The 24,087-nt window shown below is 35.6% G+C and overlaps 1 protein-coding gene and 2 long non-coding RNA genes across 4 annotated transcripts in view; 2 read left to right on the top strand and 1 right to left on the bottom strand.

The window, feature by feature from the left end:
- LOC106170681 (uncharacterized) overlaps nt 1–24,087 on the top strand; it is a 170,113-nt gene that overhangs the window by 72,180 nt on the left and 73,846 nt on the right. The gene's annotated exons all lie outside the window — the stretch shown is intronic.
- Nucleotides 1,698–3,093, top strand: LOC106166641 (uncharacterized). Its single transcript, XR_001238825.3, has 3 exons — nt 1,698–1,953; nt 2,151–2,243; nt 2,722–3,093. It is a non-coding gene; the product is annotated as an uncharacterized LOC106166641 (long non-coding RNA).
- LOC106155531 (hematopoietic prostaglandin D synthase) lies at nt 15,539–24,076 on the bottom strand. Of its 2 annotated transcripts, XM_087012856.1 has the most exons (5): nt 23,761–24,076; nt 19,436–19,528; nt 17,483–17,598; nt 16,623–16,730; nt 15,539–16,437 (listed from the first exon to the last, which is right to left on the bottom strand). In XM_087012856.1, exons 1-5 carry the CDS (start codon nt 23,897–23,899, stop codon nt 16,273–16,275), a joined length of 621 nt encoding a protein of 206 aa, XP_086868982.1. In that variant the 5' UTR covers nt 23,900–24,076; the 3' UTR covers nt 15,539–16,272. The 2 variants fall into 2 exon arrangements, with proteins under 2 accessions (XP_086868982.1, XP_086868983.1); XM_087012857.1 differs by lacking the exon at nt 16,623–16,730.

Below are 24,087 nucleotides of genomic sequence, written 5' to 3'. Positions count from 1 at the left end.
TAGCTAGTACTATCTAAAAACTCCAGATTTCAATAACGCGAGAAAATTAATAAACTAATAGTGGAATAAGTCGGGCTGGTTTAATCAAAGACTTAAAATTCTCGGTTTAATTTATTAAAGTTGTTTGTTCAATATTTTATACTGTATTTCATCAGATTCATCACCATAAAATATAAGTTGAATGACAGGGGCGGATTTAGGCCGTCTTCTGGGTCTTCCGGAAGACGGTCAGATTTTCAAGTTTACATGGACGGGTATCTAATTTTTTTGTCGGAAGACGGTCAAAAATTGAGGGTTGATCAATGAAGACAATTTGGAAGCCTGTCAGAAAATATCTCTGGATCCGCCCCTGAATGATACGCCTTATAAGAAAATATTTTATCGAATATTTTTAAATACTTTTTTATCTCATTAACTTTATTCTATTTTTTAAGTAAACAAAATTAATTCAGTATAAACAACATCATGCCCCCCCTCCTTCGGTTTCTGAAAAAAAAAACACCAATACTGCCCTCTTGATATTAGAATTTTGACTGACATAGGTCTAAACCGTACCAAATGGCACCGTTCACCCTCTAAATTATATTCAGCGGCCCCCGACCCCCACGTCAAGACGAGCCACCCATGTGCACGTCAAAATTTCGCCCCAAACAGTTGATTTTTTCGATGTTTACCAGCTTTTTAAAATTATGCGATTAACGCCATTAGTAGAAACACACAATTTATGGCGACTGACTCATATTTTGCCCTTTTAACGAGGAAAGCCATCATTACTGTCAAGATATAAAACTCGGGTCGTCAGACAGTTGATGAAGCAGCATGTGGCTAGGGGAGTGCCGTGTGACTGCGCATTGTTGAAAATAACAGCGGTAACAAAGTTACGTTCTGCCCATTACATAGACTCTCACTGGGACTCTGTGCTTTTTGGCCAGGTAGAAGCAAACCTTCGCCCGTGAGCAAACCCGTTTGTTTTCCAGCAGGAAGCAACTCCGCAACTTTGAACATTTAGATGATAGTGATAACAAGATATATCTTACAACCAAAACCTACTGCCGATTCTTAGCATTCAGGAGAAATACCATCCCTATATAAAGTTTTATTTTTCATTTATATTAATTGTTTCGTCTCTCATAGTTTTTTTTCTGTATCTTTCTGTGATATTTAATAAAATACCTTGAAATACTATCTTGCTTAAGTGTTAAACATTGGTTACGTTGTAACTAAATGTAATAAAACAGGGAATATTTTTGATAGAGCCATATAAAGATCAACGATTTCTTTTATAAAAAATAAAAAGTAAAATACGTGTAGATCTTGATCGTAGATTTAAACAAAGGAAATTTGTACAGTAGGAGAGGCGGATCCAGGATTATTTGAAGGGGAGGTCTTCGGATGCGAGGCCGACTCCCCCCCCCCCCCCCCCTCCCTTGTTGGCGTGGGGTGCGGGGCCCGCTGAAGGTCCCCGAGAAATTTTGGTATTTTATAGGGCGAACGGTGCCATTTTGGTACGGTTTAGAACTATAATTCAGCTGGTCAAAATTTTCATTCACACTGTGTTGGGGTGGGAGTAATTTTCCTGCCCCATGTGTAAACATTAGGACATGGGGGGTATAGGGGCACTGGATTATATTTAAAATTTCACATCACAATTGTTGTGGAAAAAAATCACATAATTTTATGATTATGATTTCAGCAAACCCGAATCATCTTCCATGGATGGGGGCACGATTGCTGTGTATCATATAACAATTAGACTGAAGTGAAAATCGAGGCTCCCGTACGGAAGGTGCTCAACTGTACATTATTATGTAATCCAGGTGAGCATTTTGGTGAGAGGCGTTCAGCAAGGACCAAGGTCAGTAGAAGATGGAGAGGAAAGCATCCTTGTGTTACATTGCTATAATTTCCACGAGTTGGTCGGAAATCTGGCACTGAAATTGGCATCGAACTGTTGTAAGTACTGTATAGATGATGGAAGATAACATTGGTTATTTCACGTTGATGATATTTGCCAAAATGGTGCAACTTGCTAATAAGGCAACATGTCGACATTTTTTTTCTTGACGTCAACAATATTTTTCCGTAAAAGTCTTGCCGTTTGACGTTTTAACTTGACGTTAAAAAATTTCATTTACTGTTCTTATTTTCAGATGGAATGCGTTTGCCAGTAAACAGGTGGTGAGAGGTTTGCTCCAGCTGTGAAAGCGTCTTCCGTCTTGAGCAATGTGAGAACATTTTGACAGGTAACTACATTTGTAGGTCCGATTTTTCTTTAAAATATCCAAAATCTACCTCAGCAAATCCCTATCCGCCCCCGTGTACATGTCGTGACTATGTCGTTCTTTTTTTCTAAGATTTCCTAAATTTTGTTTTACTACACTCCTGTCATCTGTTTATTTCTAAAATTTCACTGGCGCGATTTTATACGTTATCCGACCGTCTGTATTTTTTCTAGCTCCCTGAAATATAATTCTACAGACACAGAATGTTGTCGCTTTACATTGTGTACACGGTGTAAGAGAATAGAATCGATATTGTTTTAAGGTCCTTCATTACATAGAACGTGTTAGCTCGGTATATATATATATATTCGTATTATTTAAAAGTTGATCAGTGGTTTGTTGAATATTACTATGGAAATCGGTTACTTTAAAATTAAAAACTGCTCTATTAAACCAACCCATAAACATACTTTTGTAAAAGTGTTTTTTTTTATTTCAGTGACTCAACTGCGCACTAGGAGATTTAATACGTTCTCCATCAATGACGTCAGACACGTGTTCCACAGCGACTGCATCCATGTCAAGATTACATGTCGCATGTCAGAGTTCGTCTGCTAGTAATTTTGCTTGGTTATCATTTAATATGAAGTGTAATGTCTGCTTTGGGTTGTGATGTTCTTCATTGGAAGGTGTATCAAATGATAAGTCAAATGTAAGGAGTATTTTTTCACGAAACGTCTGTTTTAAAAGAGGTTAGGGCCGCGTCCACAACCAGTTGATCCACAGACTAACTAGTTGAAAGCCCCACTTGAAATTAAGTCTGGATTTAATTGTTCACCCGTTGGGACGACACAAGTAGGAGGCGGGGAATCCATTGTCAAATAAGCGCCATATTTGATCCACGGACTAGATAGAGAGCGGTTCAGCTGGTTGTGAACGCCGTCTAATTCTTTACTAAGCATCCGACCTGTGCGTCGCTGGTAAGCATCTGTACATATACACATATATATGTATGTTATCAAGTTGTTGTACAGTACTCTACCCGACCATGGTGTTTTAATGGTAATTTGTTAGTGTATTTGGTTTAGGGGGAGGTACACGTCGGGTCTCAAATCTGAAAACGACTTTTGTTTAAGCCCTCATTTAATATGAATATCGCAAATGCAAATGCAAAAAAGAAAAAAAAATGACCTCACTGATGTACTAAGTCGGTTGTGGTTATTGTTAAATTATCACCAAGTAATGTTCGGGAATAGTAGGACGACGGGTTTTCTTAATGATCGTAAAATATTTGTGAGGGCAAATCTGCAATAAGACATTTCGCCAAGAACATTTATTTAAAACTGAATCCCAATATTTATTTTGATGAAGTTAGCTTTTGGAAAAGAAAAAGACGTCCCAACCCCGTAAAAATGCATTTATGGAAGTCTTTGGCAATTACAGTGTTAAGTTGAAGAAACAAAAACGAAATGTATATCTACAAAAAACAATAAAGCGCTGTAACTTAGATAATTATGTTTCAGAAATTGCAGCACTATCAAACTGGCAGAATGTGTCATTAGTATTGCAGAACTGTCAACACGTATTAAAACGATCTTTCTTAAGTTTGAATGTGCGATTGTGACGCATATAAAATAAACTTCGTGTTTCAATGAGGGGAGGAGTGAGAAGTCACTGGTTTTAGAAACGAAACCAAGGAGTTGAAATTTTTCCGAAATTAATATGCATTTGTAGTAGTGGTAGGTTACAAAGGAAAATTGTTGAATCATAAAAAAATGTTTTATTTTGGTATGTTATCTTCCTTAAAGGGTCTATGTAGGACTGACATTCATCAGAAACTTTTACATTCTGAATTTTCGACAAATTCTTGACAAATTCGTATCGACAACTTTAGCTGTCACAAAGCCGATTATTAAGAATAATGATTACTCGGTGAAGTTTTTAAGACTGCCAATTTCTGTCAATACTCTCAAAATAGTATGTGATACAATTAAAGCGAAATTTATAGAAAAGTTTTAAAAACCAAATAAGCATTTTTCGCAGATTTACTTAGATTTAGGATAGCAGTTCTTTTGACAATTCTTTGAAAATTCGTCGAATTATCACACAAAATTACTTTTTTATAGTATTTTGCTTCTTTCAACAAATATGAATAATTGTCCTTCATTAAGTATGTTTGACCAAAAGTGTGTAGATCAGCGCCCTGTTTAAGGTTGGCCTTTACCTAGTATTTTCTCAGTTTACTCTTTGTTCAAGATTGAAGGGTGATTGAAGAAAACTTATCGGATGTCAGTCCTGCATGTCCTGTTGAGTTATAATGCTGAGTGTCACTTGATCACTGATCACCGGAGACCAGTCTTAAGTTTATTAGCATTGTTTTAGTAAATGAATGCATAATCTTATTCCGTTTTTCTTTGCACATTATGTAATGGCTGTGGTTGGACATAGTGCTTGTATGTGGGTACATGCGTCTGGATAGGATGAGGTTCTATGCATATTGAATTTTCTATACCGTTTCTACCACTGAATTTAGACAAACATTTTTTTTTGGGTTAATCTTTTGGTATTATGCTTATCATAATATTCCTTAACTCCTTTATAAATCAAAAGGTTACGCCGGCCAAGTAGAAATGTTCAAAATGCATAGAATCTCGACATGTTTTAGATAGAGAACCAGTTATGTTTGTATGTAAAAGATTAATTCACATTTCGTAGTACGTTTTATGAAATTGCCATTAAAGTAGAAAAAAGATTCCAATTTTTTAAATATTTTGTGTTATTCTGCTGTTACTTTTTGTATTCATTTGTGCAATAATAAATGTGCTATATTATTTTATGAACAAAGTAGAAGTTATTTTTCTTAACTACAGGACCACCGACTCCTCTTACTATGCTGTGTTCGTAGCACTGTTTTGTAGAAGTCGAAGTTCTTTATTTTAATTTATTTTTGCAAAAGGTAATTTGCTGGGACCTAGAGCCGCCAGGAATCGAACTAGAAACCTTCTGTCTGAGAGGCAAGCGCGTTACCTACTCCTCTAACTGTTCCCACCCACCCTCCCCGGGTAGACTTTCTTCTTATAGTAACCAAAGGAATTACTCGGTTTTATCCAAGTACGCGAGCAGGAAAGTGAACCCCAACCCGTGGGTACCAATGAACTTGAAAATACTACAACGCATTGCATAATTTTGGTATTTCTTTATTAAGACCAAAACAAATTTCCATTCCATATATGCATGTATTTTTAATCATCTTTAAACATCAGTTTGTGCGACTACATTTGAGATTCTTTTTAAGTTTTGAAGGTTTGAATATGATGATATAAACAAAGTTATTGAGATCTTCATGAGAATTTACTAAAGATTTAACAAATTCAATCTATTTGATTTGACAAATAAAACTAAACCTTTTATATTTGATCTTATGTTTGATATTAAAGAAAATATTTAGAAAAGACTTTTTCCCTTAAAAACAACGCCGGATCTAGTATCCATTCCCACCTTTAACCTCAGATAAGTCGAGAAGGAAACCCACTCTGGACTAACATTATCAAGTACACATAATGCTAGAAATTGCTTAGAATTTCACAATTTGACCACATTTACATGTTCCAGATCCGACGTTGTTTTTTTTCTCTCTGTTTCTAAACATAGTATACGGTATTATAAGAATCATTTCAGTAACTAAATACCTACAATTATGAGCAATTCTACAACTCTCGTGACAAATGTTTTGCTATCACAGAACATATATGAACCTCACATAGCACATGCAGAAAGTAATCATTTTTGCACATGCTGAGCGAACTAATAAAAGTAAAAGGGGTTTTTCAAAGTTGAGCAGATTTTGAAAAATGGCATAAATTTTCATCTTTACACAGAATCTTGATTTGTTTAAGAGACATCATCGTCCAGTTACATTTTTACGAAAGTCGTGGTGTACATACTACGAACCTAGACATCAGAAAATTGGATCATTACAAGAACAAATTTATGAAAATTGAAACCATGTATTCTAATCCCTTACCTGAGCATTTAAAGTAAAGCTAACGTTAAAGGCACATAGTGAGTGCAGGACCCGTATATAGCTAACATTTTATTTTTCTAGAAATTTCAACAATAAATAATTCAGGTAATACGGTATACAAAACAGTTTACAGCAATTCGATCCACTAAGTCAATAAATTTTCCTTGAAATTTTAACAATATATCACCAAGGTATACGGTATCTAGAACACTCATCGTACTTTTCTCATCGGTGTTGGATAAAATTGTGCTTTGGTGATGAAGGGATATTGTTGAATTTCTCAGGATGTTATTTTCTAGGTAAAGGTGTAACGCGCACAATATACCTTTCAACTGAAATTAAAACCCATGTTTTCAAAGAGAGTGATATTATTTTGTATGCTGAATTCAAAGTACTAAAGAAAAAGAAATTAAGAATTGACACCAGCAAAAATTATTATTCAATGTTATATCCCCTATTTGTCATTAATTTTTATTGGATAAAAGAACACATTTAAAAAAAATATAGCTCACAAGACATATGCAAAAACAATATTATTCAATGTAATATTGCCAATATTTAATACATTTTAACTGGACAAATCAGAGAATTTCATCAGCTGTGTTACGTTACAAGAATGAAGTAATTTTTCTTCATTCAACAGCTTAATGTTGAAATCAGGGAATGAGGCTATCCAGGTGAGTAATGATGAATGTTCTGTTAAAGATCAAAATATTGGAGGTAAAGGTAAACTATTTTAATATTGAGCTGTTGATTGAAGAAAAGTTACTTCACTCTTTGCTGGATAAAGGAATATATTTTCTTAAAGAGATTTGCAAACAAGTTTTATGACTACCTATTTTCCTACATATACTATCTCTCTCCTTTGTAAAAAGAATGAGAAAAATACATGCAAAACGTTTACTCCTACTGCTATATCTACTAACGTAGTTCAATAATTAAACATGAAGTGCATATGAGATTTGAAGAGCTGGCGAAAATGTGGAGGAAGCAAAATGGGGAATATATTGGGTTATTTCCAAACTTGTTTTAAACATTCAGGCATCAAAAATGAATTACACATAAGATATCATCAAATACCTAACATTAATATCTTACAGTGTTGTACTAAATCGGTTGAAACTGATGCTGTATATTCGTATACTTAGTATCTGGACCGCCTCGCATCCACTCCCTGGTCACTCAGAACTGATGAAGACATGACATCTCTTTCTGGAGTGTTGGTTACATATGATTCATGGGGGAGGAGGCAGGATATTTTGGGTGCATTGTTTACTCAATTATCATCAATATCTGTTACGTGAACCTTCATTGACAATTTATTGCTATAAAAATGCATAGGACGCATTTGTGTTTGATATATTTCAAAACACGCCATTGATAAAATTAAACCCAAACCTTAACACCCCCCCCCCACACACAATATATCACTTGGGTGACAGTGTATTATCTCACACGAAACATTATTTACGTCACTGGTTATGATCAATTGCACGTTTTCATCTGAACAGAGTTTAGTATACGTGACCGACCTGAGCGAACTATGGCGCCATCTGCTGGAATCAGCTGCAGACTAAAACTTTATAAACTTTAAATCATGTGATCATATATGAATGTGCGATGGTGTAGTCTTCATTTGCCTTCACAATGACAGATAAACTTGCGAATATATATGTGTGTGTGTGTGTGTGTGTGTGTGTGTTTGTGTGTGTGTGTGTGTGTGTGTGTGTGTTTGTGTGTGTGTGTGTGTGTGTGGAACCTGGTCATGATAACAAAGGCGTTTATTAAATTATCCCAGATTTTTTCAGAGTTTTGGCCAGTGGCAGGAAAGAAGGGTTGATTAGTTGGAGAAAAATACCACTTATCCCTGTAAATTCCGTGCAATATTTTAACACGTCAGCACAAACGCCGTGAAGATACGCTATGCCTATATTTTACCGAAGTATTTTATTGAAATTGATTTTTTTCACTTTGCATCATACAACCAGTTATCATAACGCATGTCTGTACTGTCATGCACAAGTTATAACAGTTATATTCTACCTCCCCAATATCCTCCTGTCATTTCATGCTGTCAATATTAACATATACAAGATTTCAACATATATCATACATCACATCATTATTTCACATACAGCACTCGAATAACATATTTTATGAAATGAAAGAAATGAAATTCCATTCGTATCAAATATTTTTTCTTCGGAAATTGATATTTCAAATTGTTACACCTCTTCCTGGCGTTTGGTAGAATACAGAAAAGGTGGTGATTATACAAGAAAGTTTGAAACAACAGGAGGTGTGTTAATCTGTTAAACTGATTGCATTCAGCAGAGTTGGATTGATCTACATAGAACGGAATGGAATGAAACCTTAGAGTCATTAAAATGTTCTTAATATTTATCTAGAACTTCAACCCCCACTGGATTATCAATATCTTACCAATAAATAAGAAATAATCATTATTATACAGGGTGATATATTGGCGTCTGTTCTGTCTCAACATGGTTGTGACGTCTTCCACAAAATTGATGATAATGTGTTAGGTGAGACAAGACGTTAATCGCTGTTGATTGCATGGCAAAACAAACGAAAGTTGACATTTTATATTTCTAAAAATACCGATAAAAAATTTAATGCACTTCTCTTGGTGCTTTTTGTTTCTCATCTACGGATCCAAGTTACAAGATCCTTCTATACAAATGTAAAATTAAGTTGTTCATAAATATCTAAGATAAAGTATTGCTTGCAAGGTGAACTACCAAAGCGCAAGACACGGTGCGTTTTTTGTATTTCTGTCCAAAGCTTTAACGTTATGACGCCAAATATAATCCACATATTTCATGATTTGGTCATTTATTCGGTTACGTACCTATACTCCCCCGCACCGATACTCCCCCGCACCGATACTCCCCCACTTCTTTACATCCCCGCACCGATACTCCCTCGCACCGATACTCCCCCGCTTCTTTACATCCCCGCACCGATACTCCCCCGCACCGATACTCCCTCGCACCGATACTCCCCCACTTCTTTACATCCTCGCACCGATACTCCCCCGCACTGATACTCCCGCGTACCGATACTCTGCAAAAACACTACTCCCCCAAGGCATAGATTCCCTTGGCTTTCATTCGTAATTTACAACACTTTCTATAATGCTTTTTTTTTCAAGATGCACCACCCTCTTGGGACCCAGAATTGACTAATTTTATTCGAAATATATTGGGAAAAATAAAGAACGTTACACGAAGTCGATCTCAGACTTGACAGTACTGTACGTAGGTCTACAGCTCTTCCTTGTGTTTTTGAGAAATGTTTTTGCAAAATTAATTCCGTTCTCCTACTGTACTCAGTAGTTACTGTATATATATTGTACGGCCTTTTATTTATTTATTTTTTTTAAATTTTTTTATTAACTTAAGGCAAAGTTAGTTTTAATCTAAGATAACGCAGCTATGTCTTTTTTTTTCAGGCAACGATGAATTCGTAAAATTATTAAGTAATAAAAAAGAAGTGCTAAAGCGCTTCGTTTTCTGTCTTTTTCCTCCAACCCTCTTTTCTGCTCTTTAAGCTTCTTTCCCTTGTCTTTTGAATCTGAATTAGATTAGAATCTGAATTGAGCAAAATTCAAAATTTTTGAAAATTGTTGCTCAACGAAATTGTCGAGACACGAGCATGCGTCGTGAGCACGCTTTTTATACTCGCAGTCCCGTCGTGTTTTCGATTTTGTTCGTTATAGATGTGAGGGCGTGCGCCGTACTCAACACGCAAAGGGCTCTTTCTCCTTCATTTCTTGCGGCGTGCATCTTGGACCAGGCAAGTGTCACTTGCAAACCAATCGCAAACTCCTTAGAAAGGGAGCAAATTACGCTTGCGGCCTCGCTGTTCGCAGATTATTCGTAGAATCTATTGGAAATGATCAATATCCTCCGTACGTGCTTACATACGTGCGAACCCGAAATTTCGCATAAAGGACTTGCGTGGTACATGAGATTCTCCGCAAAATTTGGACTTAAACGGGTCGTAGATTTTGATCCACTTACCTAGACTGACCCTAACCTGTATAATTAAGTGGAGGGTTGATTCTGTTACTCGATCCTCAGTTTCGTCAAAATTGCATAGGGGGAGTAATGATGCGGGGGAGTATCGGTGCGGGGGAGTAACGGTGCGGGGAAACAACAACGCGGGGGAGTATCGGTGCGGGGGAGTAACGGTGCGCGTATAACGGCAATTTTACAGGGGGTTTATCGATGCGGGGATCTATCGGTGTGGGGTCGTATCGATGTGCATAATGCAAAAATTTACTAAGGGGGAGTATCGGTGCGGGGGAGTAACGGTGCGGGGGAGTATCGGTGCGGGGGAGTAACGGTGCGGGGGAGTATCGGCATGACCCCATTTATTCAATGCCAGATTTTAGGGGAGGGCGTTCCTCTCACTTTTACGTTTTGTTTCCCAGATGTCTTTTCTCCCCCTAAAAGAGGAAAAAAGAAAAATATATATATGGGAAATCTCAAGAGGGGCTGGATCTCTCTTATACGTACATGAGTGTGACAAAAAGATAATAATATCAATTAAAACATTATAACAAACAAAACGAAACAAATCCAAGACGTTTTACCGTCACTGTGCCCTACATATGAGAATAAAATTATCTTCCTTTTTACTGTTTTACATCCAATCTTCATAAAAACGTTAACTTTCAAACAGCTATTGTTTTAAGGTAACACGATGAGTGTCTTGTCGCTTTGTCTAGGTATATTATACTTTATTTTAATTAAGACTGACTGTTTCGGTAGCTCACGACAACCATGACTAAATTTTTTTACCGCGTTCGCTTTTCATTTGTGTTGCTCCAGGATCGACACACCTACTTATTCCATGTATTAATGGGAGGTTAATTTTCACGAGACTGGACACAGGTTACTGCTAAGTCTCTAACTATAGTAAAAAAAAACTTTAAGATATCAGTGACACATTTTATTTTTAGAAACGGGAAAAATGAGTACGTTTTCAGTTTAAAAAACAAATTAAAGTCAACTGGTAAATCATTGCATTTGGATTGTGTGAAAAATAAACAATGCAATCTTTCTTGAATTTGATTTTTTAAATTTTTCTCAATTTCTTTATTATTCTCATAATCTTGTTATCTAAATCTTATTGCGGAATTGATCATTCAATATGGACATGAATTAAAGTTACGGACATTTCATAGCAGTTAAATACCACATCCTCGCGATCTAACGTTAGACATATTCTCTCTCTCAAAATCAGCAGTGCCACAGACAAAATGCAAAAAAAAAAAAAAAAAAAAAAAAAAAAAAAAAAAAAAAAAAAAATTGGAATATGAGTTATTTAGGCCTATATCTAAAGAAAATCAACTTTTTCTTTTCACTCGAACATATTTTAATTGAAATAAAAGTGATCTTTACAGTACCTCTCAAGGGGAGGGAGGGGGCGTACACCGGGGCTCTCGTCCAGGAGCCCTTCTCAGCCTTCTAGCTGTTACAAAATTCTTCCGAAGGGCGGGTCGAGCAATGATTTATAATGCGAAGAAAATTGTTATTTTTCTTTGGGGAAATTACTTTTGCTAGCTTCAAATATGTATTCTTTTTATCAAATGATAAAAATTAACATGAACATGACTTCCGGACAACCTTATATTACTACAGGCAATCTTATTTGCATATAAGAGAAAAATGCATTTTTTTCCCCTGTTTTTGAGCTGTATACAGATTTTGTTTTATTTTTGTACATAACAATATCCCACTATACTCATAAATTCCAATTATTTGATCGACACGCCCTGTTTATTTATTCATTTATATAAATTATAAACCTTCATGTCACAGGTGTGAATCACGTTATCACGTCCAAGTCATAACATTGTGTTAAACTAGCGCCAATAACTGCAGTGGAGAATGTAGGTCAATTGCCTGTACAATTTTCCCATACCATTATTGATTTTTTTTTCTGGAGTGGAACATTTTAGGGGGAGTCTGACGGAAGAGAGAAGCATCAGTTTAACAGCAAAAAATAATAATAATAAAGAAAGCGTGGAGCTGCTATAATCAGAGGCTTTTACAAACTTTAAGACAAGTGAATTGTGGGGTTCAGCTCATTCTATTTTATTGTCTCTATGGAGGTATGTGGGGACTTTACGACATTCGGTTTGAAGGCTTTAACCACTTGTTATAGTTTATTTTTGCATTGTATTGGATTAATGTGGCAGTCTAAGGTTGTCCTAGGTGGTTTTCAAGTTTATGCACCCGGTTTAAATATCATTTAGCGATTTTACGACAACCGTTTACTATCCAATCAAGGTGACAGCCGAGCGTGGTTGTAGCTATTATTCTGATATCTGAGCTTGTCTTTAGACCACGTGACCTCCATTGATGGCTATACTTTGTTAAAATCTCTTAAGAGATTTTAACAAAAAACCTAACTTTTTAGAAAAAAACCAGGGACTAACTTTGAATGTGAAAATGGATTCATTAAACATTGGTAAGTATGGGAAAATTGTTGTTTACTCCAGGAAAATTCACTTTTTGGCCGAAATGAAGAGTTATTATCCCTTTAACTGATACAGAATGTTGCCAGTGTTAGGTGGACTACAGTGGCGGATGCAGGATTATTTGAATTGGGGGGGTGTGGGGGGTCCAGAACGACAGGCCTTGAATAGGGACAGTCGGGCTGACGTCACGCGCCTTAGCAACCGGCATCTGGGGTAAAACAAATCGGTTAACATGGCGGATCGCACTGACTTCTATGTAAGAGTTGGCAGACTTTGTCCGAAGATATCATACTTCACAGTGCCTGACCACATGTGTCAGTAAGGATGAGTTATTTACCTGGTCGATTTCTTTTACAGGCCTTTGTAATTAGCCGCTGCACACCTGGTTAAGAGATATAAAATCGGCCTTAACATAACTGCCGATCGTTATCTGTGATCAGGAAGTTTACAGCAGAAGATTTTGCAAAAGCAGTGCTTGACCTTTTGTGTCTGGCGGGTTGAATCATTTACCTGGACTATTGAGTTAGCAGGCCTTTGTAATAAGCTACTGTTTAACTTGTCACGGGATAAAATTGGTCTTAACTGCATACGCAAATGTTCACCCTAAGTATATACATGTACATAAGTTGGTGATATAGGAATGGCTTCTTAGAACGTGGATCGTGAGAAAGGCCTGGAAAATGTGCAACACTGAGTAGTTATTAGAATAAGATTTCTACAAATTGTGATTAAATCACCTGCTGCTGCAATAGCCAGGTGAACGGGATAGGGGCAATGTCATCGGTCCCATGGCCTCTTTGGTCCGTATACAGTACATGTATATTAATACAAGCCTGGAAGGACAGCATAAACAGTTGCTTGAAAACGTTTTGGAAGAGAAGACACGTGGTGTTACCTGTATTGATTTTTGCAGCTATGCGTCTTTGAGTGTTTACAATCTTATTGTGCACTTTTCTGGTACGAAAATTGGCGAAATATCATGGAAGACAGAATTAAAATTAAATTGAATAGCAAACACGGAAATAAAGCTGTATGTTATTTTACCAGTTAAGGTCGCTTTATTTATGGCAACTTTTTTATATTTTACTTGAATACTTAAAGATTTAGACATTAATTCACAGGCTTGTCAATATATTGACGTATATATTGTTTTCTTATCTTTATAACGCCCTCAATTAACTTACAACAAATAAGTCCGACGTAATAGTCCATTAATTTTTACTAAAAGAATTGATATACCGTCACACACGCCAACACAAGATGCAATCTCAATTTCTTGTAAATACTACTTATTAATTCATGTAACAAATGACAAACATAAATTCCAAACAAGGTTTAATGACTTTCTCCTTATCTGTAATAAAATGAACTATACACACATACACAATTCTCGTAGTGCATGTATAGCTATGACCAAATTTTGTTTCGATCAACAATCCCGTCTTTAGTCACGTTTGCAAGACCTATAGCCTGCAACAGTCGTTTACTTTTCCGTTGATCTTTGAAATTTAACAAATCCCATTAGATTTAGGGGCGGATTTAGGCCGTCTTCTGGGTCTTCCGGAAGACGGTCAGATTTTAAAGTTTACATTTACGGGTACCTAATTTTTTCTGTTGGAAGACGGTCAAAAATAGAGAATACACTGTAGATCAATAAAGATAATTGGAAAGACTGTCAGAAAATATCTCTGGATCCGCATCTGTAATTTTTATTAATGTGTTGGTAGTGTCACCTGGTGCACAGCAAGCTTCCACCATTTCACTATTGTACGCGTGCCTGAAAGTTAAACGGTACCGGTTCAATTCAGTAAGCTTGAAAATCTACCCGTCATATGTGTCAGCAATATGCAACGTCAACAGTTATTGGTACAATTGAAACCTTCCTTGATATTATCAGTTGCTTCCATATGGTTTTCTTTTCAAACAGATGTGAATAATATGCTCATCCAGGTAAGCAAATGAGTCTTTGCAATCTACCACTGTAAGATTCCCGATCACAGATAACGATCGGCAGTTAAGGCCGATTTTATCTCTTAACCAGGTGTGCAGAGGCTAATTACAAAAGCCTGTAAAGGAAATCAACCAGGTAAATAACTCAACTTCACTGACACAAGTGGTCATGAACTGTGAAGTATGATATCTTCGGACGAAGTCTGGCAACTTTTACATAGAAGTCAATGCGATCCGCCATGTTGCCCGATTTGTTTTACCCCAGATGCCGGTTGCTAAGGTAAAGTGCCCGGATGACCGACTGTCCCTATGCGAAGTCATACATCTCCCCCTTGTTGTGGGGTTCAGGGCCTGCTCAAAGGCCCCAAATTTTTTTTTGGGTGTTTTGGAGAGCAAACAGTGCCCTTTGGTATGGTTTAGAACTATGAATTAGCCAGTCAAAATCCTAATATCAAGAGGGGAATATTGGTGTGATATACTTTTTGAAACCGAAGAGGGGGTGGGGGTGGGGGGGGGGGAGACAGGACCCCCCCACCCCCCTCTAAATCTGCCACTGCAGTATTACTTTAGGTGTATTCTAGTGCACATCTTTCTCTAGTTTTTACAAAAGGCTTCTTTGGAAACTTTACTTGATACTGATCACTGAGTCACCTGCTACTATTACATACAACACCTGGATAACACTGCTTCTTGTTGAAATGTTCATTAAAACTGTCTGCTTTAAGACATACATAGACTTGTAGATGGTGGAGAACTGAAAATCTTGGAAGAGTGTTACTAAGAGAATGTTACATATCAAAGCAATGTTAGGAAAAACTTATAAAACACTTACAATACATCAGATGTATTCAGCAGATAATAGCAATATGTATCACAGTCAGGAAATTAACAACTACATCCTAGATGTAACATTTAGTAAAAAAGAATTACATTTAAAGCTCAAATTAGCAGCTGAATTGGTGTCTTTGTTGCTTTGTGCTCTCAGAACTGAATTCACATGTCTACTATATGAACTTAATATTTTAAATATTACCAAAAACTGAGTAAAAAGACACAGAAGCACCCTCAAAGCAATGACAAGGATTACATATGCAAAATAAAAAATGTTTTTGGAATGTTTAAGTTTTACTGCAATTTACAATTACACTGTTTGCACCTTAACAGCAACTTTACTATTTGGGACGAAAATTTAAGATGACAATTATATCTGTAATTATAGTAATATGTTATTATTTTAGCAGGACTCAAATATGAATTTTTTCTTCAAATTTTAAGCAATTTCACCTCCCTTTTATTTAACAAAAATTGACTTTAGACACCCCAGATTAAAAAGAAAAGTCGCAATCCTATAAATGTGGCTGGTTAAGTTGGAAGATAGATAATGATATGTGATTCATTGCCAGTTTTTGAAAATAGTAAAAAAGAAAATCGCTATCAACAGTTAATCGTCCCTTTTTTGGTTATAATTTGCGAAAGTATGGGTTGAGGCCCAAAGCCTAATGGAACAGTTTGCGAGGCAGCGGGTAGGTCATGAGTGACAATGCAGTTCATTAAAACGGCATTCAAAAATCTGTCTGCGGTCTCTTCGCTAACCAATCAGCTATCTTTGGTAGAGCTTTAATACGGTCAATGAATGCTGGCAATTCTTTGCATTTGTCCATGCACTTGGGGAACTTCACCACCAGCCCTGAACATTGATTGAAGACTGCTAGGTCCGCAATGGAGAGCTGAATGTGAAAAAAAAAATACAGTCAAGTATTCAAATGAAAAATAATTATAAAATGGTTTAGATTTTAATATTTTTTGTGCCTCACAGCCATCTGCATTTTGAATATAAAAGTAAAAATTCTGTACATTTTAATAATATGAGAAGCACGATATAATATTTCAGGAAAAAAGTATTTTGTCTGACCTTGTTTCCTGCAAAGTATCCTTTGCCGCCATTGCCTTTTAAAAGTTTATCAAGGCGTTGCATGGATTCAGGCAGTGTTTCCTCAGCTAGCTTCTTTTCTTTCTCTGCCTAGCAAAAAGATGGAGGTCCAATGAATTCAACAGAACTATCGCTTGTTATTCGACTGACTTGGAACAAAAATGTCCTTTAAAACCCGGGTCACTTGCAAAATTCTACAATGGCACCATGGTCAACCCCCCCCCCCCCCCCCAAGACAATCCCCCTTAAGACAATCCCATCCCTTTTCCAGGAAACAAGATACACAGTTTTTGTGCTATGTACTTGAGACATTCACAACTTTCTTGAATATTTTACTGAATATAAGAAAGAAGACAGAAAATGAAATAAAAACAATGATTGGCTATTGATTATAAGACTCAGTAGGCTCATTACATGTACATGCTTCAACAGACCTGAGAGGTCACTTTAAATTTTAAGATGCTATAGATGCAAATTTGACATTACTTGTCATTTTTTAATAAAACATTTTATCAATTTTTCTATACTAATTTCACTTGATCAAGGGGAAGAGGGGGGTTTAAACAGTTAGTAGTGTCAGTTCATGAAAGGAATTCCTGGATCAGTGAGAGATGATTTGTTTAATCTGCCTCTACCTGGAGATACATTTTGATTAAAGGCAGGCATTATTTTGTTTCAGTATCAAGCTGTTCATGCTCAGTTTGATATTTATTACAGGAAGGGGAATTGTCAGGGGGGGGGGATTATCAGGGGAAGGGGGGTATTGTCCTGATACATTTAATACACCACTTGTCACAATTATTAACCATTACGGCAAATAGACCAGTCACTAAAAATGCTACCTTCTTTGCTTCATCTTTCTCAAAATGCCAGTCGATAAGTGGCTTGGTCAAATCGTCTAAAGTGTAAAGGACCTGGTCTATCATGGCACCGTCCATGTTACTTTCACCATAAAGACCTAGAAACAAAGAATAAAGTTGTAGAAAAAACACTGAAATGACCTTAAGATTGAATGGAGACTGATGGCTGGAATTTCTAGCACAGCTGCTGCCTTTGATCAACACTTAAAAACTTTTTATGTACAGACACAGATGTGTATGTACATATAGCCTTCACCTGCGTTGTGTCTGTCGTCGCCGTCATCGACATCATACATTATCAACTTTAACCCAATGAGTGGAAGACTCTTTAACCTTTGGCTTGAAACTTACAGAACTAATGAATTGCATTAAATGCAGGTCATATTTGAAAATCAGCATGATCAGGACATTTTCATAAAATGTATGCCATTTTTTTCCACTTTTTTCAGCATATATGCAACACCCATAACACGGTAAGTGTGCCTCTTTAACCTTTGGCTTGGAACTTACAGAACTACTGACTGTTAATAAAATGCATTTTTTTTAAAGTTATGCTGTTTTTTTTTTTCTTTTTTTTTTTGCATATATGCAACACTGATAACACATTTGAAGGAAAACCAATTGACCTATTGCCATGCAACTCACAGGAGTGATCAGTCTGACTAATATACAGATCAAAATTGAAATTAAGCTTGATCAGATAAGTTTTGATGAGGTTAAACTTTTTTTTTTTTGTATATAATTTTTTTTTTCCAGATTTAATTCTTAGGCATGTCAAGTCTCATTATAGAACTTACTAGATATGTGAAAGTGTTCTTTTGACATTTTCTCAGTTTGATCATATAAAAATGATAGTAAATTGATTATTCTGTTTTATGTAAAAAAGGTGTTGAAAATGGAAATTCTTTTCAGTACAGTTATCTCCTGTTTACATTTTTGGATTTTCAATGTGTGACTCTGAGCTTCCATGGGCTTGAAGACTTTTCCTTGTCACATTTTCTGAATATTCATAATACACTGTTTTTATTATAACCATTAAAGATGCATACAAAGTCAATTTTTTGTCACAAAAACCAACCAAATGCCAGCATATAGTTTCAAGTAGTATAACTAAGAGAATTACCAAAAGGCATTGTTTAATTTTACCCGAAAATGATGTTTGAACAGATTTTTCTGCTGGCATTCTAAGCTGTATGTCAATGGGGCAGGAAAGTAGGTCACGGAAGTAGGTTAAATTTACAACCATAAATTTAAAGAAAGGAGCAGTCTAAAGGTCTTTTATGGATGATCGAGTGATCTATTCAGTTTATCCCTTGGCATGTCAAATTTATTTGAGTCATATAAGAATCTAGTAGAAGTGGTTTACATGTGTTACTGGGAATCCACGCTCGGTTCGTATGTACCTTTAAGGAAAAAACGTCACTTACTCTTCTTAAACTTACAGGAAAGAAACATAGGACTAAAATGCAGCCTGAGTTGGAATAGCAGTCTAATTGGCTTCTTTTCCAGTTGTACATTTTTTTTGAAATTTTTATCTTTCCCATATTCTTGGGTGGATTGAGACCGTCTTCTGGGTCTTCTGGAAGACGGTCAGATTTTTAAGTTTACAATGACTATTATCTATTTTTTTCTGTTGGAAGACCATAAAAAATGGAGGATGGATCAACAAAGATAATTTGGAATACTGTCAGAAAACATCTCTGGATCTGCTCCTGTTATTGACCATGTTACCTGTTGTGCATGATTAAAATTCAGTTTTGATTGACTGTGCTATTATAAGCATTTATCATAGCATCAAAATTGTCAAAATGACCCTTTTTTTGTCTGTACATTTGACAGCTTTGCTGTCTTAATTTTTTCTAAAAGGTCATCTCTTACTTGTTTAAGCAAAAACTACTATGCAGACAATGTTTAATTATCTGCCACATTCCTTACCTTGTTCTCGTGCCACAAGACGCGCAATAGCCAAACTCTGACCAATCTTCTTCCCGTCCACCTCCAGGAATGGGCACTGTCCCGTGGGGCTTACTGTAAAATAAGTGAAATTATCTCAAATGGTAATTTTTGACTCTGACACATACCTGATGGGCATTTTTACAATCCTGGGCACTTTTCAGATTTTCCCACATATTGCTAATTAACAAATTACATACATACGATCAAAGAATTCTTTTATCACTATGTTAGAGAATGGTGTAAGTGAAGATAAACACTGAAAATAGAAACCAAATATCACCACCGAGTCCAAAGATATGCTAAAGCAAAGCCCGAAAAATGACCAAAAATTTTTCCCGTTTTAGTCATATGAAATAAAAAGCAATCTGAAATAAATTAAAACAGTGTTTGACATTGCATTTTTTTGGATTATAAAACACTCAGTAGTATGGTGGAAGCAAAAAAGTTTAAATGTTAACAGGAGAGAGGTGTATCCTAGTAAAAAAAGCCTTTTAATGGCATGCTGGTATTTCCGTTAAACGAAATGTCCATTCCGAAACAAAAATAAATGACTTTCAGAAAATATATCATAAAACATACAGTATAATTTACCATCCTAATCATTATTTGGATGTATTGGTATTGTTTGTATCAAATAATGAAATCTGCGCGATGATTCTGGAGCTTGACATGGAGTGCAAAATAACCCTACCGTGTTTTTCCGTTAAATTTGTCCATTCCGAAACATTGGGTTTCTCTTACATAAAAAGAACATGTTGACACCTAGCCAGTAACAATATATATTTCTCTAAAGCCCAGGACATGTGATATTTATTTTTATATAAGAAAACCCCAGTGCACAGAAACCCATTTAACTGTGGCCTTTTTTGAGATGCTTGTTAAAAATTGTCCATTCCGAAACAAAGTACCTTTACATTGCCAATGTTATAAATAGAGAGAATTCTGTCTTTAATGCTGTATGTTTCACTTGACATGAGCAAATTACTGTTAGAGCATCATGCATATGACATGAAAATAATAGAAAAACATTTCTTCAATGGCATCTTTTTAAATTTCTATATATATCCTCAACAACAAAAATCATTTTTGCAAGTCAGGATCTTTTCTTTGGATCTACTAGAACTTCCATTGCATATTTTCCCAAAGTTCATGTATTTCAAAGTTAAATTAACAATTAATTGAAGAGATTATATCAGTATAAATAGAAATATAGGCAATTTGGATGCTTTGTATCGGAAAGGACATTTTTTAACACATTGTCTAAAACAGTTGTTTACTCTTTGGTCTGCTCATCTATTTATTATTCATGAGGAAGAGGATGATGGGAAGCACATCAAATTTATGTAGAATATAATTTTGACTAATATAGCTTACCTTACTTTAAATACTGCTTACTTATGATGTACAAAAAAATATTCGAAAATAGTTATGAGGCTACACGTGTTTAAGTTGCAAGAGTCAATTCACTGGCACGGTTTACAGAGGCGCTTGCAGGCAGACACAGGGTTATAATTAACTTCCTGTGATTATCTATAATATATACATACATCATGATATATATATATATATATATATATATATATATATATATATATATCATTTAAGCAATTTCGTTAATGTTAAATAAATGTCCATTCCGAAACACAGGACATGCCTAAAAGGACATATTTAAAAATGTAATTACTAAATTTAAACCTGACCTTGTCAAATAATATTTTATACAGCTATGAGCTGTAACAAAAGGAAGTAGAATAGGGTATAATGGAGTGTAGAAGACTCTATTTTATATCATAATCAAATACTAAGGGAGTAACATTTCAAAAAAGAATCAAAAACTATCCAAAATGACCAATTAATGTAATAAAAACAATTCAGTTTTAATCTAGTTTACTCATATTTTGTCTAATGATTGCTTCACCTGTACCTTGTAAACCAACATACTATGAGATCTTAAGGCAATTTCATAAATGTTAAACAAATGTCCATTCTGAAACAAGGACATGTCTAAAAGGACATATTTTTAAACATGTCTTTACTGTTGGTAAATCTGACACCGTCAAATAATATTTTATACAGCTATGCACTGTAACAAAAGAAACTGGAATAAGGTATAATGGTGTAAAGAATACCTGGAATATATCTCAGAATCAATATTTAATAAAATAAAATTCCAGTAATGAATTACTAGTACAAAATAGACAAAACAAGCACAAAATGTAATAAAAAGACTTCAATTTTAGTTCAGCTTCCACCTATTTTGCCCAGTTATTCATAGACTTCACCTAAAACTTATAAAAACTCAAATACTGCAATATATTAAAACAATATCATAAATGTTAAAAAAATGTCCTTTCCGAAACAGGGATGTTTCGGAAAGGACATTTATTTTAACATGACACTGCAATTAGCACACATGTCCGTGCAAAATAATATTTTACACAATCATGAAGCATAACATAAAGAACTAATGCAAGGTAAAGTGAAGTACAGAAGTCCTCAGAATATCTCAGAATCAAAAACTTCATGGAGTCACATTTAATACTGAAACAGGAAAATTACAAAATGTCATTGATTCGTCAAATTCTGGATATTTTCATCCATTTTTTTTGCAAATACATAAAAGAGCAATACTCTCTGAGTAAAACTAAGTGGTTTTTTGGAGATCAATACCTTAAATTACCATAAAAGTCACACACTTCAAGGTTTAGCTTATGAAAATTAAAAAAATGATTTTCAAAATTCAAATGATCATATCTTTATACATACACAAGGTTTTATCTCGGGATTGTCATTTCTTATACCCTTCAGGTCTATACTTTCAAGAAAAGTACACATTTCAACACAATAATGACTTCTATTTTTGACCCTTGGTGGGAAAAAAAGGAGCCCAGGATTGTAAAAATGCCCTGATCTGGGTGTCAGGTCCATGCAGCTTCGTAATTTTGAAATATCTGCTTCTTCAGGTAAGCATGGATATGTGAAGATTTAAAAATGAAAAATGCTGGCATGCATAGAATCTGAATCTTAGGGTCTGTCACTAACAAGGCAGAACATGTAACTGGCATAAGGCTTCAGGCCCCTGAGAGTTAAAATTCACAAGTTAAAATGCCACAATGAGAACAATTGAAATTTTGCAAAAATTGCACAATTTTTTAAAAATTTTTATCAAGTGGGCTTTCCAATTAGACAATTAGAGCTATATGTCAATCCTAAGAATCATTCTTGTCAGTTGGTAAATAATAAGGAACTTGGTTTTCTTTTCAGGGCTTATGTAGTAGCAACGCAAAACAAATTTTTGTCAATGTGATGCAATATTGTATAATAATTAACTACATAACATGGGCATGCAAAAATGTAACTGCCAAAAGTTTGAAGACAATGCAATGACGTGCACGGCCATAGCAAAGACGGTAATGGCTATAAAAGTCAGAAACGTAACAATACCAATGATGCTAGCTACCACTACTGGTTATATCTAAAATTCATATGCTGTTTCACAGGTTAGATGTAAAATACTGAACTAGTTATCTCCTAAGATGCCTAGGGATGTATAGTTTTGGAGTGTCTAGCCATCACTGCTGGCGTACTGGCACTGTATATCACAGAGATGATCACAAGCCTTGGAGCAATGGCATGTCCTCTCTATCAAAGATCAGCAGAGTGATGACATCATTTTCCCCAAAAATATATTGCTCACGGTACAGAAAAGTGCAGAGATATAGCCAGAGAAATAACAGTGAATATCAAGTAGAAATTGTTTCCTGGGACCTTGGTAGAAGGTTTATGTAATCTTTTAAGTCCTATTTAAAACACACACAGGTGGGGACAGCTACGTTACGTCACTGCGTCCAGGACACTTAAGTCTCGTTTTCCAGTCATTGAGTGATTTAATTCAGTCAGTTGCAAGCCTTTATGCAGAGTAGACGTGCTTTACTTAACATTGCTAGGACTGGATTATTGAGATTTTGTTCATTATTTTATTACTGTAGATGTAGTGACGTAGCGTAGTTTCGAAGCTATAATAAAAAGCTTCCAACCCACACCTGTGTTGTTGTTTTAAACATATATGATACATGAACCTAAGTGTAAAATGAGGTAATAGGTTATTATGCTTTGTCCCCTGATTGTTGTGCACGCTGAACCATACACTCTGTACTTCCATTACATATACCAAGAAATGTAAGAGCAGGTGCTACTGGGTCAAGACTAGTATTTCACAACTGATAGATCAAAGAATCAATTGAATGACCTAAATGGTTTTATGAGAATCAAACATGTAAGATTACAAATGGAAAAAAACTCACAGTGCTTGTAGTTATTAAGCCAATCATCACGGTCTTTAAATCTGATGTCTTCATATTCCACACCGGCAGCAGCAAACACCAGACGGGTAATCTCTGCGTTCCCTTTTGCATTAAAATAGTACAGCTTGTAGGTCGGCATCTTGGAGGTAGCTTAACAAATGCAGCTTAATAATGAAACAGAAGTTGTAGACTTGCTACTCAGACAACTTGGTTTATATGTATGTCTGAATTAATGCTGACTCACGGCTAATCCTGCTGACTAACCCAATGTCAACACAACCTGCAGCTTAATAATGAAACAGAAGTTGTAGACTTGCTACTCAGACA

The sequence above is a fragment of the Lingula anatina genome, chromosome 5, assembly GCF_051362555.1.
Source record: "Lingula anatina isolate TDL-2025a chromosome 5, LinAna3.0, whole genome shotgun sequence".
NCBI classification, from domain to species: Eukaryota; Metazoa; Brachiopoda; class Lingulata; order Lingulida; family Lingulidae; genus Lingula; species Lingula anatina.
This window is presented reverse-complemented; position numbering and strand designations above follow the sequence as displayed.

Coding starts and splice junctions, on each gene's coding strand:
- LOC106155531 (XM_087012856.1), bottom strand. CDS start 23,899: ATGCCGACCTACAAGCTGTACTATTTTAATGCAAAAGGGAACGCAGAG. Junction 19,529..23,760: donor GCTTAATAACTACAAGCACT/GTGAGTTTTTTT, acceptor CTTATTTTACAG/TAAGCCCCACGGGACAGTGC. Junction 17,599..19,435: donor TCTTGTGGCACGAGAACAAG/GTAAGGAATGTG, acceptor CTTTGTTTCTAG/GTCTTTATGGTGAAAGTAAC.